The sequence below is a fragment of the Lepisosteus platostomus genome, chromosome 11 (genome assembly GCF_059453375.1).
Source record: "Lepisosteus platostomus isolate fLepPlt1 chromosome 11, fLepPlt1.hap1, whole genome shotgun sequence".
NCBI lineage: Eukaryota > Metazoa > Chordata > Actinopteri > Semionotiformes > Lepisosteidae > Lepisosteus > Lepisosteus platostomus.
The window spans coordinates 5628304-5653738 of NC_142621.1; the positions used below are offsets into that span (position 1 = coordinate 5628304).

Sequence of the window (25435 nt, forward strand, 5' to 3'; positions counted from 1 at the left end):
ACCTCCTGCCCAGCAGGTAGTTCATCCATTGAGGTACCTCAAATTACAAATCGCAAATTAAAGCCTGCAAGAGCATTCAAGTGGGAAAAAAAAACAGCAGGATACACACTGCAGCTTGGATAATGCCACTACCTACAGTACAGGTTTGGAAATCAACAAAACAAGAATCTCTGGGAGGTCGCTTAGCTTCTGCTGTAAAAAAAAATCAGCATGCTGCAATTTGCTGCTTTTTCTTTTCATACTCCCAGCCTGACCCGATCGCATTGTGTGGATTTAAAATAAATCGCCATCTTATCCTGCCATTTATCTTTCATAGGAATGCCACTGAGCTTATTGTATTAATAGGCATAGAGCTAATCCAATATCTGCGTCTCGGATGCTTTGATCTTCATTGTAATCAGCGTTTGTAAGAGTCTCATAGGCTGATTTTATAAATATTAAGCAGGTTAGTTATCAGGACTCACTCACAACCCTGAAGATGAGTTTCTGAGCTGGTGTCAAAACTGTACAACATCACTTCCACATGAATTACCACTTAATATGCCAAAATGTCTTTCTTTGACTTTGTCTAACAAGATTAGTGTCTACTGCCATCAAGTTACATGTATTTTAAACGGACTAGTAGGCTTCCAAAGGTCTTGGTTTAAACATTGAAGAACAATTTTGATCAGGCCTGAAAGTACAGTATACAGTATGAAGACGCATAAAAACACAACAAATGAGTATTGGAACCAATAATACTTGTTGCATTTCCAGCGCCTCTCACAATATATTTCAATATATTTTCAATTTTCAATTTAATTTATATTAATTCTCATTCCAAAGGATCCCACATAGCTCTTTTCATACAGCATTAGACTCATTTTATTTCAAGTACAGCACCTACAGTATGTGGGTGACCCACAGCACACATTCATTGCAAACATCCACACTACACTGTACTTTAGGTAGAGAGGAAACTGCTTCTCCAGTCAATTAAGTAGGACAAACTGTACAAACCCAGATTTAGCCAGGGCACTGAGATTAACACCCTTACTCTTCCAATGAATTCCAGAGAATCTTTTATCAGCTGAAACATTAGATTGACAACACCCATTACAACATAATGGGCTTGAACTCTGCCTCAGAGGCACGATTAATCTTAAAAACCTTAGATTATATTATCTCATTTGTTTGCTTTAACACAAACACAAGAAAGACTCTGGGAGACCAATAAAAATATGAGCATCATCATCATCATTATTCGTATCTTGGAATCTGAGGTGATGACCTTAGACGTATCTCATGGTTCTCAGACTGTGGGAACACCTGCAGATTTGACCTACACAATGTGTTCCTGGCCAGATCTGCTCTGCATTTATCTGAAGAGACTACTCCAAAACTCAGGCCCAAACTGTACATCACTGTAATATACTACAAGACATGTGTCAAAGGGAAAGCTATCCATCACACACACACTTGACAACATGTCAAGCAGATGTTACCCACTGGCCTAAGTTACACAACATTTGTCTAGGGGGCTTCTTTTTCCTTTTTTATGGAGAAAACATACAAAAGTATATATAATTTATATTCTTAACTACCATTCTACATTTTGCATGATTAATTCTTACCACATGATGCCAGTTCACACTTCGTCCTATTTTGTCTCAATTATAAGACAAGCCAAACAGCTTTTCCAGAATGCTTTGTCCCTCAGTCCCCCAAACAGAGTTTATAGGCAACACTCATCCCTAATCCCACAGCCAGCTGAACTTGGATTTCTGACCTTCCTCTTTGTTACTGATAATATGTGCAGCTATTTTTGGAATGTGTTGAGTGAGACCTCCAACAGCATTACTCTCAACAGAGCAGAGAAGTAAACTTGGACAATACTGTGCTTGTGTTTTACTTATTACTTAGCTTCATGGGACACTAATGAGGCAAAAACCACCTTAATGGGTGGTTAAAAACACATTGTTTGTCGTCTTTGAAATTCGTTAAAAATGAGGTAAAACAAGATTGTCAGAGAAAGCTACCTCATTTTGATCTAATTAAGGCAGCAATAATGGAGTCCAGATCCCATTAATTTCATTGCTTTACTCATTTTGAATATTTTAATGTTTCAGACAACTGATAATCTGCTCTTCCATCTTTGTGGACCTTTACACAATTAAAGAATAAAAGGAGTATCGAAAGCTACAGTATGAACAGCAAATGTGATTGACCATACAGTAATTCCTACCACAGCTGATATTTTTTATTTTTACCAAGTGAACTGCGTGTATACAGTATGTGATTTACAACAATGTGAATTTACTATTCCATTGCCATACCTGTAACAGATATAACCAAAGAGCAAAACCTATTACCAAGTTATGTTCAAACTTTAGGTGTGGTGCCTTTATTTAGCTTTTTATGCAGTATAGCCTTTTCTGCTTGACATCAACATGTTTTTTTATTACTGTGTAAGTGTAACTGCTCTTCAAGATTATTTAGCCTTCTATCATTAAGAATGGCAATTTGAACACACAGATGCACAGTGGAAATGAAATAAAATGATTTTCAGTCGGCAGCATTTATTTCGCCTTCATGTCTGCAATGTTGTGTATTCAGGCTATAATGGGAAAGAACTTTCAGTCAAAACCAACTCGTAAAGCTCATTTTGTATCTAATTTTAATAGTCTGTTGGGAATCAAAGGTCCTTATAATAATGCCCCATTTTACTAGCAAGAGGAAAAATGTTTTCTTCTTTGACTTGATCTTTATTCTTGAAAGTTACCGTTCTGTCGGTGTTTTCACAAGCCCTATGAAATAAACAACCCCGCCAGAGGCTGTAATCTGTGTTCACGGCGGTTTTATTTCCCTCACTGCATCTTCCTTTCTTCTTCACCAGCAGCTGCACGGACACAGTCCACAGGTTGTATCTCATTACCTCCTGACTAAGACTGTGCTGCACAGCCCACCACAGTGCAGCCATTACTGCCCGAGCCTTTAACAGCACTGTGCTATTACTGTGCAGCAACCATGGTATATACTAGCTATTAGGGGAGAAAGAAATACCTTTTCCATCAGCTGTGTCTGTGTCATGGGTATGTAGCCTCAGCTGCAGATAAGCTTATTTTGTTTTACAGCAGTTCCTGCTAAGTAGCCATATTTCCACAGTCACACTGCATAGTGCTGAGGTATAGAAAAAAAGCAGAGCAGGGGTGAGGGATTCAAAGAATACTGCAAACAGGTTATCGCTAATTTTTCTCTGAGCATTTGCATACTATACATGACACAGCCCATAACGTTTGCTTCCTCAACCAGGTCCCTTTTAGCACACAGCACTTCAAGGCTGGGCATACAGGAGAAATGAGGTTCAGGGATCTTCATTATCTTTCATTATTTACCAAAGTAAACAGTAAAGCAAATAATAACAGACGCTAGCTTTTATGTCACATATCAGTCAAAATAGTATCTGCTCAGACTGTAAAACATATAAATAAACACTGGCTTTGGTTAATTGCACAGCAGTGAAAAAATAAAGACTAATGAAAAAATATTCAGTTTGTACCTAATATTTCACCAATAACTTTGCTGCCCAGTGAATGTGTTATGCTGTAAGGAGTTTGTGATCTTAATCATGCAGTAATGTCAAGGAAAACAGTCCAAACAGTACTGCTCTGTTAAAATAGAACCTGTTTTGTTTTTGTACAAGAAGTCATGGCTTTCTTTCACTACATTCAACACTGAAGTACTGAAAGACAATTTGGAATTCCACAGTTAGGGTTTTTGAAGAATCTGAGATTAAAACCTATTCTAAAGGAATAAACATTGCAGTTGGATTATTCTTCTGGTGAGCTTGAAGGAGGCTCAACAACCAAAATGGAACATTCCTGCTTTTCAGCGTGGAACTAAATTTTACTTGTCCCTTTTTTTAGCCAACACCCTGCTGAAGTTTCGGTTAAAATGATACCAAAAAAAGACATCCTTGGAAGTAACTTCAAGTCTCTATTCAGTTTGTACAAGCTGTATTAATTATTCAGCTTTGCAGTCAATATACAGTCAATATTAATAGTAAGCTGACAAAATTCAGTCAATATTAATAGTAAGCTGCATATTTCTACTGGTTTTGACTTAAGATGAACTAAACATAGCTGCATTGCATTAAACAGGACAGAATAAGAAATCAGCTTGTACAGTTTATCTAAGGGTAACATCATTGCAATTAGGAAACTACAAGAATTAACACTTTTATTTATAGCGCAGAAATCAAATGTAAAAAAAAAGATGTGCATTTGCCTCATTATTAAGGTAACCTAAAATACAAGGTATCTAGTATGCTGAAGCTAAAAAAAATTGTTTCTTTTAAATGATCTGAACAGAAAGTATTATTTTTCTATTAATGGGAACATTAATATTCAATTCAATACATAATTTACCAAAAGGTTTTTCCTCTTAACACTGTAATTCTTCTCCCCTGGGCCATGTAACAAAAATGTGTACATCATCCAAAAATAAAAAGTTAAGAGCCTACACACAAACCATCAAATGGCTTTGCCCATAGTTTATACTGTAAGCGTTGGATTCTTTTACCTGACAGTTCATTTTTAATTAACAACAAAGTAATTTCGGTCCCACTGCCGACTGGACTCCCAGGAAAAGAAAATAAGGGGTGGGAGTCATTCAGCTTGCATACAAAATTTAACAGCTTTTATTTACAGTGAACTATAACTATAAATCGTGAGAATAACTCTTAAGAACACTAACAGCTGTGACAGTAGTGTGTTCATATACTCCATACCCCAATGCGTAGAGCAATATATTACACACAGGTCACTGCCACCTTACTATGGGATCCCAGCACTAATATATGTGAAGGATGTTGAAGCAGCAAATTGTTCTGCATTTTCCGCATTGAGAAACGATCAAAACTATTTGTCTTGTTTGTCTGTAAAAGATGGAAATTACTGCAACATCTGTTCCCTTGTCATCTGATCCTAAAGTCCTAATGATCCTAATTGTATCCTGAGGAGCGAAACACGGAATCTATTCCAATTTACTAACACACTGTTCCAATTGCAGATTCCTGTAAAAAAATAAAACTGGTTCTGTAACTTCTTTTCTTTCCAAACTACTGCATACTCGGAAAACAGATGACGGGATTGTTGTCTAGGAAATGCAATATTCCATGAGATTTTGTAATGACTAAAAACCATTTTTAATTGCAGATCTTGATCTATTCTTGTTTTTTAGACTTGGAGATTTTGATCCAAGGCCACTGTTAATACTTTAGCTATTAACAGGCTTTTAACAATGCTGTGTAATATATTTCACCTGCCCAACAGAACAGAAAGAAGACAAACAGAAGAGAAAATGTATTTAATCAATGGAACAATCCTGAGACAATTACCCAAAGGATATACAGTATATGAATACCATATACAGTACATTACAAAATGTAAATACTTCAGGAATATCATATTATAGTCTCATGCATTTCGGAAAAGAATAGTGACAGTGGCACCTCACATCCTCTGACCAACTATTAGCTTCCACTGCGGCAGTATCAGACATGACCTGTCATTCATGACCTCAAAGTCAATGAAGACTTCCTTAAGCACAACATGTTTTGATTTTTTAAGCAAACCAAACACTCTTTGCTTCCCATGTATTGCTCTTCTGTTTAGTGAACCTGGGCTTTCAGCTCTTTCCCATTAAATAAACATGCAGCATTAAAGTTTGACTTTCAGAAGAGGCATGTTCGATCCTGCATTATGAACAAAAATATTCGCTGAATATTTCATTCTGTTCTTGCCTCTGGAGGCAGTGGGAGGTGCTGTACTGCACTGCATTGTTGGCAGCTATATATAAATATATAAATTTCATCATTCAAATGACTGAGACACTCAGGGCTTCCCAACCAATGATAAGAAAATACATGAATAAATATAAAAACACAATCCTACCAAACAAAAACATGAATAAAACATAGACAAGTGGAAGCCTAAATAAATAAAGCACACACATCCCAGTATCTATGAGCTTGGAGGTAGGGAATTAAATTTACAATTTTCCGCAATGTAGACCTTAAGGTGTTGCTTATAAGGACACGTGAAACCCCCAAAAAATGAATACAAATTTTCAGCAGAATTTGCATTTTATTATTGTTTTGGCAGTGTGAAAATTAAAGAGTTTTCTTAAAGGTGCAGTGCGAATGGAAAACTATCCTCACAACATTATATTCTCTTAGTTGTGTAATATTCCACAGACTGTGTCTCCTGTCCTCTGCAGTACATTTAGTAACAAGTTCATGCTTTGTAGCAGTTTCATCCCCATTTTTCTACTTATTTTATCTTGTATAACTTAGGTTATATATAGGTGCTCTTAGGTTTGCAAAAATAACAATAACAAGGTCTTACAGATATGTGTTACTTGTGCAGGTGACCTTAAGTCTGCAGGTACACCTTTAGTGACACAATTGTTCATATTTAGGGCGGAGCGGTGGCTCTGTGGCTAAGGATCTGTGCCTGTGGCTGGAAGGTTGAGGAATCCTACTCCGTTGGGCTCCTGAGCAAAGCCCTTAACCCCAACTGCTCTAGGGGCGCTGTATAATGGCTGACCCTGCGCACTGACCCCAGGCTTCTCTCTCAATCTCTATCTGTGTGTCTGTGCCTCTCACAGAGAGCAAGCTGGGGTATGCGAAAAAGACAAATTCCTAATGCACGTTTGTATAATGAAATTGTATAGGGCTAATAAAGTGATCTTATCTGATCTTAATTTGTTTCAGTGTGAGCATTATACGTCCCCTTTATTTAAACACAGCTCCATCTACAGTACATTGCAGGCCCCCATTATAATGTCATTACATATGCCATTAGTATGAGGCACTGCGGGGGATAACAAGCTGGTGGGATTTCTGAACAATCAGAGATATTCAACCTAACCTGGGTATATAGATTTTTTTCCCCCCACAAGAAATTAAATGTGAGTATGTGTAAATCTATTCACCAAAACACAAAACTTAAATAAAATGCTCTGAAAAGCAAGCACATTTACAGGGAAATACAGCTCCGCAGTATGCGTGCTAAAACAACCTGCAACTCAGGTTCTCTGCCAGATAATATAAGCAGTGTCCCATCTGCATAGGAGGCTCAGGACACAACAGGCCTTGTGTTACTTAGTTGACAGTGGCTGGAAGATGTTATAACAAACAATTCACTGTTTTTTTTACATTTGCTACAGCATCCATATATAGTCTCTGGATCATCTTAAAAAACAGAATATGAATATTTCAGTACTTTTCCTACAAAGCCCATATACTGTACATTACTTTTCATGCTTTTGATCAAAACCAAGCCTAACATTAGCCGGTAAGTGGATCACAAACTGTTAAAAGAGTTTATGGCTTTCTAAATAGTTTCTGAAACACAATGGTAGGCTAATATAATATTTTAGACATGTAATTTTACCAGTAAGATCAAAGTACAAATGAGATGAACACTTGAGATAAATGGAGCACAAACTGTGTTACAACAGTGGACAGTTACAATCCACCAGACTGCACTCGCCAGCAGAACATAATACTGCTGTTAGTTAAGTGGATGCTGTCAGAGGTTCATATTCTTTTTTCAGGCTGTTCTGGGATGTTAAGATCCAAGCTTCTGTTAACAGTTTTAAAATACGAATTTGCCGATGCACTGTGAGAGGACATATATCAGGCTAATTCTAGATAATCTTCAAAAATCGACCAACTTTTAAAGGGTAGCAGAAACTTCTATCATGACACACCACTAATTAGTAACACCTTCAAAAAACTCAGCAGTACAACCAACGAGACACTAGTAAGACTGACTGCAAGTGCCTGGCACATGAATGTCTCAACACAGCCAGGACCTTGGCGCCTAGCACTTCCTTGTTGCCGTTTTTAAAAAGCATTTTCGAGGCGTTCGTTTTTACTGAAAAATAAAAGTCCCAGATAGATGACATTTGTTGCAGTAAAGCAAACGGAAAGGCTCAGTGTTGGTCATAACTACTTTGATTTAACTTGTTCTACGTGTTTTTTTGTCTGAGTAAATGCATAGATGCACTCTCACATTATCTACAATCTATCTTTTGTTTTTCCAGGACACTTCTATCAAGACTGCTGAAGGGAAAAGAGCAGCAGACAAAACCATCTATTATTGTTTGCTTCTGTAATTTGATGCCAAAGTTGATCGGCAATGCATTTACATTTTCTGGAAAACAGACTACATTCAATGCTACTGAAACTCAAACTAATGATGTGTAGCAGTGTGGCTGCATTTTCTTCGAAAGACCATGTCTATCATTACCAAGCCTATCTGGATGCTTCTTTACATGAAAATAAGTTCAGATGTTTACTGCAATGCTAGAAATGACAGGCTTTCCATTCTGGGGATTGCAAATTGCATGTAAACCATCCTTCAAAAACGAAAGTTATATTATATTAGTTACTGTACGTCAAAGAGTTGTAAAAAAGGTTTCTAAGACAGTTTTTAATATTATGGATAGCTGTAAACTCAGAGGGCAAAACAAAAAGTGAATTTTAGCAGTGTATTATAACATAAAATGCTCTAGTATCAATGTGTTAAAAACTGAATTAAAACGATCACTAGATAAAAAATGGATATTTTTAAATGCTGCCACTTTCACTCCATTTTCCACAGTCATAACATTCCCTGGTTTATACTACTGTTTCATGCTCAAGTGTCACAATACATACTGTACTAGAGTCTTGACAATCCTTGTCTTTATTCTATAAAACAGCTGTATAAGCTTTGTAGAGGATTCAGTGTAAGCATTGCTTAACAGCAATAACCTAATCTTATTAAAATTATGCAATATCATAATAAGGGTTTTTAATAGGTATGCCTATTGACATTTAAAGGACATTGCCAATGTATTATCATAAACTATTAAAAGTATTAATGCTTTATAACTGTTACAAGTGTGATGTGTTATTAATGTGCTATACTAAAAGGTATTATTGTTAATAAAACAATTAACAGCATGTTTGTAGATAGTTAATGAGCACTCACAGTATAACTCCCAAAACCGTTACCACTTTTATGATGCCAGGTCATGTGTTAAATACATGATTAATCTCAATATTAAGGTTTGTCTAAAAAAAACAGCTGAATAAGCAGCACTCCACTCCAAAGAGACTGAATAGTGTCCTCTACAAGCTTATATTTGAGCTACGCTGACCCAGGATCCAGTGAAGTAAATTAACATTCAGCCTGATTTGTTCATTGATCCATGTATTCCATATCTAGCATTTCAAAAAAGAGGGCTTCTAGTGCTTAGTTTTTTTTTTTAGGTTAAACTACCAAAGACAAACGTATGGCACAGACCTAATAAAACAGGTGCTGATGATTCAAGATGGTAATGTACTATGAAATATTAAAACTGAACTTTTATCTGAGCACTTCACTGTAGACCTGCACACACTACACTGCCCTAGGGTAAACTTTCAAACAGCATGGTAATCTGAACAAAACAATAACACCAAATAAATCCCCAACTGTGACATTTTCACTCAACACTTCAGATGAAAGAGGTTTGATTGTCTGTTAACACTTGCAAGATAAAAAATTCATGTACTGTAAAGTGTACCGTGCCTAAAATTATACTCAGGGTAATCCGGAAAGAATTTTAAACAAACGTGTCAGAAATTATTTTTCAGCAAAAGTTTTGTTTTCTTTTACCTACACTTCATTTGCAAAGTTCAACAAATGGCAGTCAAATACCTGCATAGCCTGACACACATCTTTTTTCGAAGAGCTGCAGCTATGGAATTAAAACCAAGATAAAACAGGGTTAAGGCTTTTTCAAAACTCCAACAGCACTGCTTCTGTCAGCAAACTATTTTTTTATTTTCTCTGCTAGTGAGCAAGGGGGGCCCAGAGAAGAGGCAACTGACCCATCTCTTCAAGTCAGGGAATTAAAAACTCTTGCCTCAGGGTGGGAGTTACTGGGAAACTTGCTAAGTGTCTATTCAGTAGATCGTGCTAATGGTATGCCAATCGACGCTCCTTGACGGAACAATTTTGGAAAAAAACAAGAATACAGTATCATCAATTCTGTGCCTAATAAAGCTCCGTGATTATTTGCCACATTCTGTAATGAATGAAACTTCTACAGTATATTAGAGAATTCCATGGTGAAATATAATTCAGATATTCACAACCCCACACCTTATTGCAAATTTAGAGGGAGTCAACAGGAAATTAACTGCTGTGCTAATGACTCTGGCTAGTAGATATTTTACATTTTTCTTTCATTTCAGAAAAGATCAGCACTCCTGGGTCATTTATTTTTGTGATAATGGTTGAGCAATGTACTCTGATTGTAACCTTACAAAGATGAACGTAACTAAATCAAGGGCAATGTCTCAGTTGCAGGCAGTAGGCTTTTCAGCAGTGCTCGAACCTGACGACTGGAGGCCCAGATGCAGACATTTTTGTGGGTGCCCCCTCCCCCAAAATCACACACTAGCAAAGTTATTCAAGTTAATTCAACAAACAAACCCTCATTTGAATTTCATGCTCCGAGTCCACAAAGTTGTGTACAATCCGATTGATACAATATAACACGTTACTTTTCCAGTTCACTGTGTATGGATCTGGTGAAGGTCACTGGTGTGGTGAATTCCTCTTTGGCTCTCTTGTCTGTATTCCACTATTTTCACAGCAGCTCTCCATGGTATGTCACTAACAAGTGTTGAGCCAGAGTAAACGAAGACTTCAAGCACAACCTCTCTGCACGTTGTAAACTGGAAAAATGTCCCATTTTAGACTATTAGACCTCAGACTTTTCTTTTCTCACACACTATTTTCATGCTATTGTGGTATAGTTAACATAGTTTTACTGCAGGCATTGGGGTGATGACCCTCGGTGATTTTTCTTCTTCCTGTCTTCCCCATAAATCTTTATTTTCAATTATCATTATTTAAATACGACAGTAAATTGTTTCACACAGACCTTTGCGACGTGGCTGATGTAAGGCTGGTCAATCAAATAAGCTCATTAAGTAAGTTTTAATTAATTGGTATACCCACACACCTGACACTAGATCTAACCCTGGCCTCAAGAAAAATGCCATCATCATGCAAACGACAAGAGACAGAAAGTCCCATGAAAGCTTTATTCACTTGTGTTTATACCTCAAATATTGAATGTCTGTCACTAAGTGTGATCATCAACTGCAGCACCTACAGCTTTGCCAATGCTTTTCCAGCATGTAATTTGTGTAGGCTTGCCTTGCCAAAACACTCTACACTGGTGGACCCTCTATGCTTGTGGCGAATCATTAAAAAACAAGTTGAAAACATATTTCTAAATGCTGAACGAAGCAGGTTATCGGGTGCAGATTTAAAACTGTGTGAACATTTCGGATATTCTTTGGCTGGTTTTAAAAATGAAAATAAAATCCATCGACCTTTTTGTTTGCAAAATCTTGAAAACCGAGGGTAGAATCATGGGGGATGAGGCGCATACTGTATCTCTTGGTAATCCTTTAGTGATCAGCAGTTTCACGGTCACATGGAAAGTAACATGAGGAAAAAAAAGACGGTCATCATGATAATTGTATATATCTATATACACAGTATATAGATATATACTGTACACATAAGCATACATTTTAAATGTCTGTCCAGAGTGAAATAGATGTACTGTACGTAGAAATGATATACAGTAGCCAGCAATTAAATGAAAAAACCTCCAACTGTTAGGAACATACTGGATATGTTTGTGGTATACTTACTGCATAAGCAGCAGACCAATTACCATAAATAGATAACACAATTTAAGGTTAAGGCTGATTTTAGGTAACGCTGCCATGTTATGACCAAAGTATGACTGAGAAGAATTAGGATTACATCTTTAGTGAATCTTTTCTAAAATGAACATGAAAACCCTGGGGAGATGATGTTTTGTCCATAAAGCGAAACAAAACAAGTATTTAGAGTCCACAACAATCAGGACTATCCAGCTATGGTGACTGTCATGGAGGTAGGAACAGTGAGAAACACACTTTGCAAATTTAGGCCAAGCTGAAAAGATGCAGCTGGCTGAGAACATTGAGACAAGGTTCCTTTGTTCATTTTAGCTGTGTGATGTTTGGGGAAAGTACTTTTAATCTCCACTCCAAAGACGTACGAAGCTTCCGTGCAACGACTGAGATGCAGAAGTCCACAGAAGCTCTGCCAGATTAATGATGGTCTGTGTGCCTGAATGAAAATCAAGAACATGCTATTTAAAGTGCTTTTTGGCTGCTCCTTCCTCCTCCATCAACAGAAGGAAATTAAAGGCATGGTAAAGACCAATCAATAATTAAGACAAGGAAGTGAATTTCACCCTATTGTTGCAAATAAAGCCCAAATATAGACAGAACACTATCAATAAAAGGATTTGCACAAACACCTTACTATTTCCACAGTCAGGGAAAGCACAAATTTTTGCCAATTACAAGTGGTTACTCTCATACTTGATTGTAGATCATTCATATCTACTAAACCTTTTTAGAAAAGTTGAGCACAAATGGAAACTTAGTTTTACTTTTGAAATTGTGACCAATTTTCAGACTTTGGTCTCACTTTTGATAATTCACTCTCTTTGACACATCTATAAAAATCAGACAGCCTGTCCTCTCCTTGTTGCCAAGCACCCTTTTCATGTGTAGAGCCAAAACTCACAAGAGTATTGCTACAATACCTCACACATGGAATAAGTACCATATGGATTACCTGAATCTTGGCACTGTCCAGAAATTCAACAAATTGTGGAGAAAAAGAGTTTTGTTTATGGTACCATAATGGTACGCTATTTTAGAAGTAGGAAAACTACACAAAGAACAGCAAATTACCACAATAACTGTTTTATAGTGTCTTTATGCAGCTAAAAAATTGTGTATTTTTCATACACAATTTTTTATATCAGACAAGATGTGATAGCAGAGAAGCCAGTGTCTTTCTAAAATCAAGTCAATTAACTCCGTGGTGAATAATAAATTGTTGTGCGTCATGCGCCAATCTACCTCATTTGTTATACAGAACACTCCATTTTTACAAACCTGCTTCTCCCACCAATGGTCGAATGAGTACCTTGTTCGCGATCTTTTTAGAGGTTCTTAATTAATATCTCATTAGAAGCATAGTCATTTCGGGAATAAACTGGATAACAGTTGTCATGATGCTAAAAGAAGGGACCTTCTAGAAAATACAGGGATAACTGTATAAAGCATAAGAAATTAGACAATCTCAGTGTGCTGTTTTTTTCTCATTACCCTCTGCCCAGTAGTCCAACAGCTTATTTATTTTCTCAGACGCATTTCTTGCTTTCATGCTTGAACTACGTTTTCAAAGAGTCACATTTTTTCTTCCAAGAAGTAGCGCTCTTTATTTAATATGCAGAAAAAATCTTTTTTTCCTCACCGTTAATTTTGATACCTTGCTTCATAACACAGACAGACCTCACTGTCAGGACTTATTCCACAAACAAGTTATTAACTGCCAAAAAAATGCTTACCTGTCATTTCCCTCAACACTGCTGATTGAACAGCCTAATTGCTGTGTTTCAGAGGACAGCTTCATCAACAGAATCAACAAATATTTTTCCCAAACTCTGTAGGTTTAAACAATAAAACTTCATGACTCGTGAATAATACAATTACATGGTCCTGACAGCATAGACATGGCAACACAAAAAAATAGGCTAAAAATTAATGATATAGATTGACTTATTTATTCTAAGATTTCATGACACACACTAAAAAGAACATAGTCATGAACCTTGGAACTTTTAGAAGTATAGTAAGACGACTTTGTAATATTTTAAAAACTCTAGATGAAGGGATTTCGATTATTGGCCCAGACTTTGAACCTTCTTTTCCCCCATTTTTGTCTGGAGTTCCAACGATAACACAAACTCACTCACCAAATTGCCACATTCCTGAAATAAAAACAGGGTCATCTGCTCATCAGAATACAGTCTCTCCTCCCTCTTGAAAGACACAGACTCGTCATGAACCCTCGTTAACAGTGGGACATGCCATTGCACCCACAAACTCTAGATGTAAAATTCATTACTTTATTCCCTGAGTTACATGGGGCAGCAAACCAAAATGGTCTAGGCTCATACAGCAACAGTTACAGCAAGGACATACTGGGTCTAACAAATCCTGGTTCATAAATAGCTTACAGTATCAGTTATTGACAACTCACTATGCTCTTCTTTCAGCAGGAGAAGTTCCAAGGAGGCAATAACAATAAACAACTGTAGTTAGAAGTGCTGATGAAGCACCCCAAAAATCAATTGAACAGCTCCCATAATCATACAAAGTGAATGGTTTGCAGACAGTAAAATCCAACCACACCAGTTTCAAGAAGCAGCACACTTCAAACTCATTACAAGCTTTGTGCTGCTATGAGGCTACTGCTCTCAGGCATATTAAATACTATTCAAATGGCCTTCATCATAACTATCACCTCATTATGCAGCATGGAAATTGCTTAGCTATGAGATTTTATATAATGAGAGGGGAGTGTGTTTTTGCTGATGAAGTGGATTCTTAAAGTGAGGCGTGCCTCATGTTAGCAATGTCAGGGTTAAACAAGTGGAAAATTCCCATTATTTAACTACCGCAATGTAAACGCCACCATTTAGAGTTTTTAATTACATCTCACTGTGCTGCAGTTTTGCACTTGTTATGATAGTTGTATACTTCACAAGTTACCAAGTTTTAATGTAAAACAACATGTCTAATCCATCTGCCTACTTGGATTCTTTTACTACTATGAAACTAATGTATCAGTACTTTTGAAATAACTGCAATGCCTGTATATTAAGTGTAAGTGCAGAAAACGTCAAGCAGAACACCACTGTTAGAAACTATATCATCAGCTGTATGCTACTGAAGGCAATGTTAGTGTGTGATGTGATCAGTAAAAAAAAAGTCTTACCAAGTCCAGGGGGCACCTCAGGGCATGGAGGTAAAGGCTTGGCAGTGGGAGTTATGTTGGTTTCTGGCCTGGCGCTGGGCAAGAAGTGGTCTCCTGTGGCCAGGTAACTGGCAAATGTGCCATTGGGCCGAGAGAGGTTGTAGTAGTAGTGATGCGTCCTGGAAAAGTTTCGCCCGTTGAAACGGCTGAAGATGTCAAATCGCTGGCTGTAAACGTCGAAGTACAGGATCATCATGATGAGGAAGTGCACGAGACAGAGCAGCAGGACGGCCTTGCAGATCCTTTCCAGCGTCCTGCCCAACATCAGTCTGGTCATTTCTAGGCAAATCCAGGGCACGGTATCGGGCATCTGCTCCTTTCTCCTTGCTGCTTCTTAGGGACGGGCCGTCACCTAGGCAATGAATGAGGCAGGTTTGGAGGTTGTTTTTCCATAAAATTATATATTTTACTTAAAGTAGTTTTCATTTCGGTTTTGCGAGTACATAACAAACCAAACCAAATAATGCCATTTAATTATTGCTAGATTTGTTATAGATGTAATACATTCTGCGTTTGCAAATCTCTGTACTATAATTACGTAATGCAGTATGAATGCTGATATGCGAAATTTTATAGAGTATAGTAAGAAATGGAGATGTACAAAATAGCTGCAACTGTTGCAAACAAAAATAGGTTTGAGAACAGCACAGAATTGAGTAAAACTGGAACTAAGGCACATTATCATAAAGAGTCTCTCCTCTTCTAAGCTTTAGGACAGATTTTCACACAAATGTCTTGTAAACATTTCTTCAGACAGTTATGGTTAATTTGAAGACATCGTAATAACAATATTAATACAATTAGAAGAATGAATGTCTTAAAGTATACAAAGGTGCAAAACAACTGTTAAAATAATGAAATCGCCACGTTTGTCAGGTCACTCAACAACAAAAATAATAGTTGCTCTCATCTCATCTTCTTGCTCTCATCTTTTTACTGTATGTCAAAGCACATCAGATGTATAAGAGGAGGTCCATTTCATCCACCCGGAAAGTTCAACATCCACCTAGGCAATTCTTTGTGAGGGGGACTTGATAAAAGCCTTTAAAGTCCTCAAAGGCACTGACAGGCAAATCCTGTGGATTTCTTCCGAATGAACAGTCAAACACGAACCAGAGGATAAAGTCGATATGCTGGCTTCCGTCAAGAAACACCAACTACTCACTACCAAACAGGCAAGAGAGGCTAGACGGCCTTCTCTCATTTGTAACCAGTCTTACGTTCTTGGCAGCCGTTGTGTGCCAGCAGACCCGTTGCAGAGAAAACCAGGTGGACAAGGGAGAAATTTCTTTCACAAATGATCATTTAGAGAGAAATGTAGTGTACAGGTTGGCTAATTACAGTCAGGACACTGACTGTAATTCAGGATTCTGAACTTATGAATAGTGCCTTGAGATCTCTAATGGCCAAGCAGTCAGGACCTCAATTCAACATCTCATGGCATCTCCTACAGCATGGTGACCATACTGGGGTGCTGTTTTGAAAACTGGGGTTCTTAGATTCTGAGAGCTGACATCGGGCAACAAGGTGTTCGACCTCTTAGGACTGATATTCCAGCAGAGTGCCAAAGTCCCTCACCCTTAAGCACATGCATAGAGGTGGAACAGTCTGAAACATTACTCTCTGTAGTGATTTAACCAATTTCAATTGCATTTTAAGTCAAGTTTGTTTACACTAGCCAATACTGAAAAAAGTTTCATGACATTCATACAGAAGAGTCTGCTGCTGAGATGTTGGATCTTTTTTATGGCTTTGGCTGCAATGCACTTTTAGGTATAGTCACAGATTTACTGCTGAAATAGAAGTATTTTATTTGTGATAACATAAAAACACACAATAATAAGAGTAAACAGAACACAAACCAGGAAATCTGTGGTTGGTCCTAGACAATATCTAGGGATTATACTGTACATCATGCTGTGTAGATTTTTAAACTGTGATGCCAAAAATAGCTCACAAGCTCCCAGCTCACAAACTCCTGCTCAGATCATGTACTGTACATACAGTAACAACTCCCATTTCAGATCTTTCTAAAGCTGATCTTATGAAGTCACGTTTTGTTTTCCTGCTTTTACAGTCTTCTAGACCCACTGCTTGAATCTGAAAATTGTCAAGTCAGTATGTCAGAACAGAATGTACTGTATATACAACAATTATATAGTTGTAAATTCACCTATCACACTGGATTCTGGTTTTATACTAAGAACTGAATTTCATACTACATAAAACATACAGTAGCTGTGTCCCTGCTCTGTGATCTCCATTAACATGCCTAGCCTTCCTCCATACTGTATATACAGCTAAATCAAAAAACCATTTTAGGACCAACTCTACAGCCTTTTCAGAAAATGCTCGTCCATCTTGCCTAATTTGTGGTTCCTAGCTATATGTGCTTTCACATCAATTGCTAGAAAATTGCATTTCTGATCCTTGACAGAAGCTACTCTGGGACATTATTACAGGCCCCTTTTGTCTGTGAATATAGACATGGTTCTCTTTCAACACTTCATTGTAAGTGATTTAAATTTTTATTGGATTTCCAATATAGAAAAGAGCAAATAACACAATTGTAGCTGCAGGAGCACAGCCCTCTGAAAAGAGGAGTCAACAGGCAGGGTGTGTCTGCAACTACCCACTGCTGATGCATCCACCTGGTTTCGAATAAAGGGGGCTGAAAACTATTAATAAAATAATTAATAAAGGATATGATTTAATTAATATTTACAGCAGCGTTAATAGTGCTATTAAAATATTGAGCCGAGCACAGAAACAGCTTAAAGAGCTATATCATAGTGCATTTCAAAAGAAATGCTCAGCTTATCATTGATGATCCCTCCTACCCTCTTCATTTTAAACTGCTACCTTCAGGGAAGCATTACAGAATGCCTATGGCCAAGAAAAATGTATACAAGGTACTGTATATTAAAAGCAGCAAACTATTGCCTATTGTATTGGACTATTGTTTATTTTCACCGTGTATTTATTTTATGCTATTTCTTTGTTTTATGTAGTTTTGTACAGTATGGTGATGCCAAAGCCAAAATTCCAGCCTTTTGGATGGACATTAAATGAATAAAATAATAGCTTTTGAATATTCAAATCAGTCACGATGCTTACCATGATCGAATGATTACATTGGGAAAGTCTGTGGATGTGTAATAAGAACAGTGCCGAAATTAGTAATATAGTATTTTATTTGTCCGTGCAATTAGTATAATTCTAAATGTGGTCTACTTTCTAGATCATTGTTCTTTTAAAAAATGAAGGAATGAGTTATGCACTTCTTCAATGTACAGTATCCCATGTGTGCACGTCCACATTAATTCTGAGGTAATTAATGAGGTATTATAAAGAGCAAAGGCATGGCTCCATGATGTGAGCATGTCATCTTCTTCACTATATAGGAGTATTCCTTATACTCTTCTCTTTACTTGGTTGTCTGTCTCCAAACGCATAAAGAACAGTAACTTTAACCAGCTCCCTTACCACCTCAACAGACAATAATGTCACTATGGCAACACTCTGGTGCAGGTGCAGTCGTATTCCTACATAATGTTGTTCAAGAATGTTAAAATAAACATAAGAGTAGATTCATTAGCCATAGCTGCTAGGAAAATAAGATAGATTTTAGATGTTCGAGACCAGTTTTACTGCATCAGGAACCTCTTCAAATCCACAAGGAAGAAAATATTTCCAATTAGAATAAAAGCAACATTCTAGGCTAAATACTTCCAGCAGTTTTCATAGCTGTTTTCTGCAGGATGATATTGTAAAAAAAAAACTAAGGGAGACTGAAAAAGCTGCAGTTTCAAAGCTTCTTTTGTACATTAAAGCTCTAGTGCTAAGAACAGTAAAAACCCAAGCAGCTTGGGGCATACTGCATGCAAAACTTCTCTCAAAGTAAGCTTAAGGAAGAAGAAATGTCTTCTTTGTTCCTGCAGTTCCTGCTGCGCTGCCGAGTCTGATCATAAGGATGGTTGCAGGGATTTTTCTCTATTTTTTCAGTGATCTTATCACCTATGAAGTTTGTGGAACTTTGCAATATTACAGATTCCCATCAAGAGTTTTTTTATTAGGGGCACTAGCAAATGTCATCGGTCAATATTTTTTTGGGGGGAAAATGTCACCGGTCAATGAGAAATATTTATCACAAAAGAAAATGTCATCAATAAAAATGGACAACGTTTTAATAGAGCAGGTCTGAATTTGCCATCAATGCAAAAACAATAAAAGATTAACAGGATCTCTCTTTTTAGACAACATTAATTATATCAACGCACACATTTTTCCCTTAAAGCTGTTTATTTGCAAAATGTAAATATTTTAACATAACATAACACAGACCGCAGGGTGAGCACCCCCCTACTGGCCCCACTAACAGCTCTTCCAGCAGCAGCATTAGTTTTTCCCAGGAGGTCTCTCATCCAGGTACTGGCCAGGCTCACACCTGGCAGTGGGCTGCCAGTTGTGAGTTTCAGGGGGACAGAGCACCTGGCAATTTCTTTTTAAATCTGCTGCAACTAACCACACCAATAATGACCTCCATACCAAATGGTAACAATAAAGTTGAATGCAGATCTTTTTCCATCCATCAGAGATGACATGAGGATAAATATTGATTTTCTTTGGCATTTCAGTGGAACATGACCGATATGAGAGATAACAAATTGAGTGAATATGGTGTGAAGTAACAGGTTCAGCTCCACTGTGCATTGTTAGTAATGTAAGCCAACTCTTCAGGACAATTTCTCAAGCATCGTGTTGAACTGTGGGATTGTTCTCTGATGAGAAAAATCTTTAATCAATATTAATAATTAGTCCTATAACACATATCCTACAGTTTCGAAAAAGCTCAGTTAGTAGTTAAATGAATCTGTACTGCCTGAATAATAATGAAAAAAGGCTTAAATCTTCCATGCATTTTGTATTTATATGGAAATATATTCAACAAAAATGGGAAAAATGCATACAGCATGTACTGTATGTTCAAATTTTAATCCTACTCTGGCTCTGCATGAGAAAAATTTCAATCAGCCTGTGGAAAACTCATACATCGTACGCCATGCATAAGATACTGTAAGCTTGTCATCACTATTTTTTACAGCAGGATAAAGACCCTTCTGCTTTAAAATGAGCTAGAACTGATGCCCAAAACACCGTACTGTATGTATTCAGCTTATTTGAATACTAGGAGACTTTAAATTACATACTAAATTCTTATTTTTATTTGTCTTCGATCAGAGCCCAGAGACTACAGCAATTAATAAAGAATTTCTGAAAAAATACTTTTTGCATAGATTTTCAGCATGATAAAAACAAAATTAATCATTTGAAAATATATGAAGTATTAAAGTAAGACTACTGAACATGGAAAAGAGTCTGGGTTATGGCTACTGACAAAGATATCTTCACAGAAAGCATACAAATTAAATTTCTCAAATATTTACTGCACCCAAAATATTTAAAGCAATGATACATCACAATTAAAATGTATACTTACACTCTACACTCAATTCAAATTGCACATTGGACTTTCTTTACTCAATCTTCTTTTTAAATTAATATCTTACAATTATTAAATAGTTTTCACAGTGATAGTTTCAAAGAGATACTGAAATACAAAAATACACTAACAAAATGAATCCCTTCGATCCCACCCTCTCTCCTCCTCAACCCCCAGCTATGCTTTTCCAGTAGTAACATCATAATAATAATACTAAAATGATATTTGTTAGAAACATGTTATGTAGGCATGTATAAAGTAGTAAAAGGGTTATAAAGAAAGCTCAATAGGCCTTATTCAAAAACAGAACAGAATATAGAAAATAATTGTAAAAAAGTAATTATACCAAGTAATAAAGACACTTTTGGCTCCAACATTGGTCCTCAACCTGATTTAAATACACATAAGAACATAGGAGGACAATTCTTCTAGGCACATTGATTCATTTGGTGATTCAGATGACTTCCATATACTTTGGAAGTATATGGCTTTACTCAGTATACTTTTTTTTACTCACACTACTTAACATACGAATACTTCAACAAACACAAACTAAACCAAGGCTTCCAGCTCCAGTCAGCAGGATCCAACAGACAGGTTTTGTACATCTCTTTAAACCCTTAGCATCTCCAGGCTGTGGAGAAGGAAAAAATTGGTCCAGTTAAACCTTATCAGGATCAATTTAACACTTCTCCCAGGTGAAGAGCTGTTTATAACTTAAAAAGGCACGGCAAACCTGCTAGATACTGGCCTCCAAGCAGTGAGTTGGGATCCCCTGAACTAAACTGTATTCATCTGGACATCTTGAGTCAAAAAAATGCAATTTTCTTCAAACAAGCAATGCTCAATACTGAAGAGCTTAGATATTGCCTAAACATGTCCAGCTTATTGCATCAACTGTAACTATATTTCTGACTAAAGGGGATTAAATTATTGTTCCATGTATTAGTAGCAGCAATAATTCCATTTTACACAATCTCTTTAGGGAGAAAGCATTTCAAAGGATTTATAGCACGTGAACATCAGAAGAATAAGCGCATAACAGGAATTAAATTCCTGTCACTCAATGGCCCATCCCATTCCTGCCTTAGAATATACTGTACTGTAAATGATTCAGGTCCTATTAGGGAACCTATGTACAGTGCATTCATTTAAATCATTGTATTAAACATCGCAAATTACTTGTATTAGCTTTCGTCGGAAGAAAAAGAACTTCAAAGGCTTTCAGAATTAAGATCAGATTTTATTGAACAGTTTGGGGTCACAAATGTCAAACAGATGACAAATGTCTTTCATGGCATCACTGCAGAAATTGCCTTGAGCAGACTTGTTGAAAGCCTACTGGCAAAACTGCCAGAGTCATGGTTCTGCTTTCTGATTGGACTCCAAGCTCGCAAACACAGATTTCAGGCTCCATGACACAATTTCTCCTAATGACTGGCCCTGGTGAGACTGTAACTACTGGCAAAAAATGTCAGCTGTTACTACTCTTGTTAGTGTGTAGGCACTTCACTCTCAAGTGAAGGAACTGCTGCTCATAAAAGTCTCTTAAGAAACCAGAAATGCAGTTATAGAGCACTTAGGCAGATAGTTTTTAGATTGAGCCAAATACAGGCATTACTGAAACCTTGTGGTTTCATAGGAGCAATACATTCTGTGTGACAGTGTGTCACATTCTGTAATATAATGGATAGAAAAACAGCAAATGCTCATGTCATTACTTTCCTAATGTTGATGTAGAGTAAAAAGCTCGACCTGCTTAATGAAGTTTGAGTAGGGAGTTACTTCAGTACGCATTGGCTGCAATGGAACAAGTAAAGGTTAATGCCCTTCTGAACAGAAAGAAATAACATTCTGATGCTCAAATCTCAAGAAGGCCAAAATGTTGCATTTCTTCAAGTTTCAGTGTGGAATTAACTGATACATGATCCTTTGCCCTGCTTAATGACACTTCTTTTTAAGACCATCATCTTTATGAATTACTGCAAAAGCCAGAGTTTATGAAATCTCAAAAACCCTGGCAATGAGCCTTAAACCAAAAACTATTCTGCTTCTTTCTTTAATAGGTAGTGATGTTATCTCACTGATAATGTATCTTCTGTAGTTCTGCAGTTTTCTCCACTTTGTGTGTTACAGCATTCCAGTAAAACAATTAAACAATTAAAATTTTACGAGCAAAGTTTATTCAATGGGTTTGGCAATCAATGATGAACAGCAGATCTTGAAGAGGATAATCTGCTTTTTGTTATTTGACTTTTTTAATGGGTTCCCAACATCCTGACACATATGTTTTTGTACAAAATATACTTCTCACACAATATTAACATTCTTACATAAATAATAAAACCTGGTGTGTTTTTTGTATTAAAGACGTGAAACGTCCTAGGCTCCAGCAGCTTGGACTATAAACATGGTGTGTATGATAATTGAAAGACATCACACTGGTGGAGATTTTCAAACAGGGTGCTGCTTTCATCCAGTTTCTCCACAGAATGGACGAAGAGTTAAAGCTCTCTAAAAAGTTGGATCATTACACAGTTCTCAATAATCTTAAATGTTCAAACACTGGAGAGGGGCTTTTTACAAAACCACAGATCCCTAACATGAAGTACTGTACTGCAATACAACAGAATACATACTCACTTTCTAAGAGGGCAAAATTAAATCCATTGCTAAGCTCAACTAATAAATAAATCCTATAATACTTAAATACTAAATCACTGAGCCTAGGTGTGTTTTGATCCTCTAAAATGAAAGCTGAGAGAAAACAACACTGCATTCAGAACAGTATAAAACATAATCTTAAATTATACAGCAGATATACACTGTACCCTTTCACTTATCATGCTGTATAGGCAACTGCTTCAGTCATTACCAGAGGGGTTTCACAGCCATTATATGACTGCACCATTTTCAGACTGGCATTAAGTCGCAATCCTGCAGAATAGTAATTAATTTGTAATTCAGCAGCTCACACTAGATTTCTCAAAACACTTTGCATTGCATGCAAACACTGTCACAGGGTTTCCATATGGCAAAGAGGACAGCAAATTTTGAGACACTGCAAATCATTGTTAAAAATTACTCCAATACAGTTTACTAAGTGAAAAGAGAATTCATTTATTATTTTCTGTATAAAAAACTACATGTTAATTCTGCTTAAATGCTTCACTCTGAAGCACAAATGAGTCTAGTGTTAATAAATTAATGATAAATTTACAGATGGCAATAGCTGCTCTCAGATAATTACAATTATCTGGCAATTATAATATGACATTAGAAATATTTCAACAAGTTCATCACTAATTTAACACATCTGACATTTAATATCATCTAAAGGTGATCTTTGCATTCTTGATATAAATTACTGTAATTAAAAATGATCTTTTATTGACAGATATCTGGGTCTGAATTGAGAGAATACAATACTGTGCATCTATTGAACAACGGGTTGCTCTACAGTGAGGAATAAGCCTCAATAATGAAAAGAATTACATTTCTGTGCCATTCCCACAATAGCACCGTAAGACTTTCAGTTTTCAAATGATACGAAGATTCAGATCTTAGAGGATCATATGATTAGACAAAATCTGTAAGCAGAACTATACAGAAATCCTGTGTGCTCATTACAGATTATTTAAAGACGTTCCAATTATTTTTGTTCCACGTTTTTGGCTTGGAGGTGTCCATTCCACACAGTTCCAAATAGGGCTCTCTATTCATATAATGTTGAAAGGGATGCAGAATATGATTACACACTAAATGCTGTGCCTGTATTCAACAGCAGCATCTTGCTTCAAAGGGAAGGAGGCCAAGCAATCTAGGACTGGCTGATCAAATGCTATTTTCTTTTCTAAAGTACACTAAATTCCCCACCCAAAGCCTCAAAGGAGAGGCAGCATTCCTTCCTGGGATCCTATGGCCACGGGCTTACTCTACAAAGAACAGCAGCAGTTTCAACACTGAATAATTCATCTTGCAATAGACAAAGTTTCATTATAGGTTCTGCTCCCTGATCACTTAATGGTATACCACACCTTCAAAAAGAAAAAAAGAAAAAAAAAGCTAGACCTTTTCCCCACTCAGCCCTGCCTTGTGCCCTAGACATCAAAGGCAGTGGTGCGTTCCATCCACTGTAACAGGTCACAAACGATGGCAGGGCTCTCCCTCGCTGTCTGGTGCCAGAACAGGCAGCTGTTCATTTAACTGTCTATTATTAGCTTTGATGTCGACGCCGGAATTGCAATGGGATATTTTTTTTAATTTATTTTATGAGCAAGCTGCTAGCCAAGGAAATCCCAGTTACCAGCAAAAATGTGCCCGTCGCATAAAGGGAAATCTTTATCAGCATCAGAAAATCCAAGAACTTAAAAAAAAACAACAACTGGAGAGTCCCAATCAGACTTTGCTTTGCAAAACATCAACCCAATAGACAAGATGCAGGAAATCCACAATATGCACCAGCTAGCCAGGTCTTGGTATTGCAGGCTCCAGAGCAGAGAGAAATCCCTGTTTCAGTGTAAGAGGTGCTCCGTGCTACTAATACAGTGTCATCTCCCGTTGTATCTGGCTGTACAGTAAATACACAGGAAGGATTAAGCAATTATGACCTCATTTATTCCTGCACTTTGTAGAATCCTGGTTATTATCCTATATGGGAACACCATCTAAGTGACAATTCTATAAGAAAAAATGTGATTGTATTTAAGATCCCATTACAATCCTAAATGCTGAGTCCTCCAGTAAATGCTGAGACCCTTGACCAGGGATCTGAGCCAGGACAGACCCCATTTAAAATGGGATTTGTCAGGATTGCGAACCACCAAAGATTAAGATCCCTGAAGATAAAGGAATTAACAAAAGCAAATCGCAAAATTCACCCTCGCGTTAGGCAGTATTTTGTTTACCACTTCCGGGGGGACAGAAATAATAATGAAATGCAACA

General features: G+C 37.0%; 1 protein-coding gene across 2 annotated transcripts in view; it reads right to left on the reverse strand.

Annotated features, from left to right (window-relative positions):
• b4galt2 (beta-1,4-galactosyltransferase 2) overlaps positions 1 to 25435 on the reverse strand; it is a 125613-nt gene that overhangs the window by 86324 nt on the left and 13854 nt on the right. For both annotated transcript variants that reach the window (XM_088598100.1, XM_088598099.1), the window contains one exon: positions 14949 to 15339. In XM_088598100.1, coding sequence (XP_088454226.1) covers positions 14949 to 15297 — 349 coding nt within the window. In that variant the 5' untranslated portion in view covers positions 15298 to 15339. The remainder of the gene's footprint in view (positions 1 to 14948; positions 15340 to 25435) is intronic.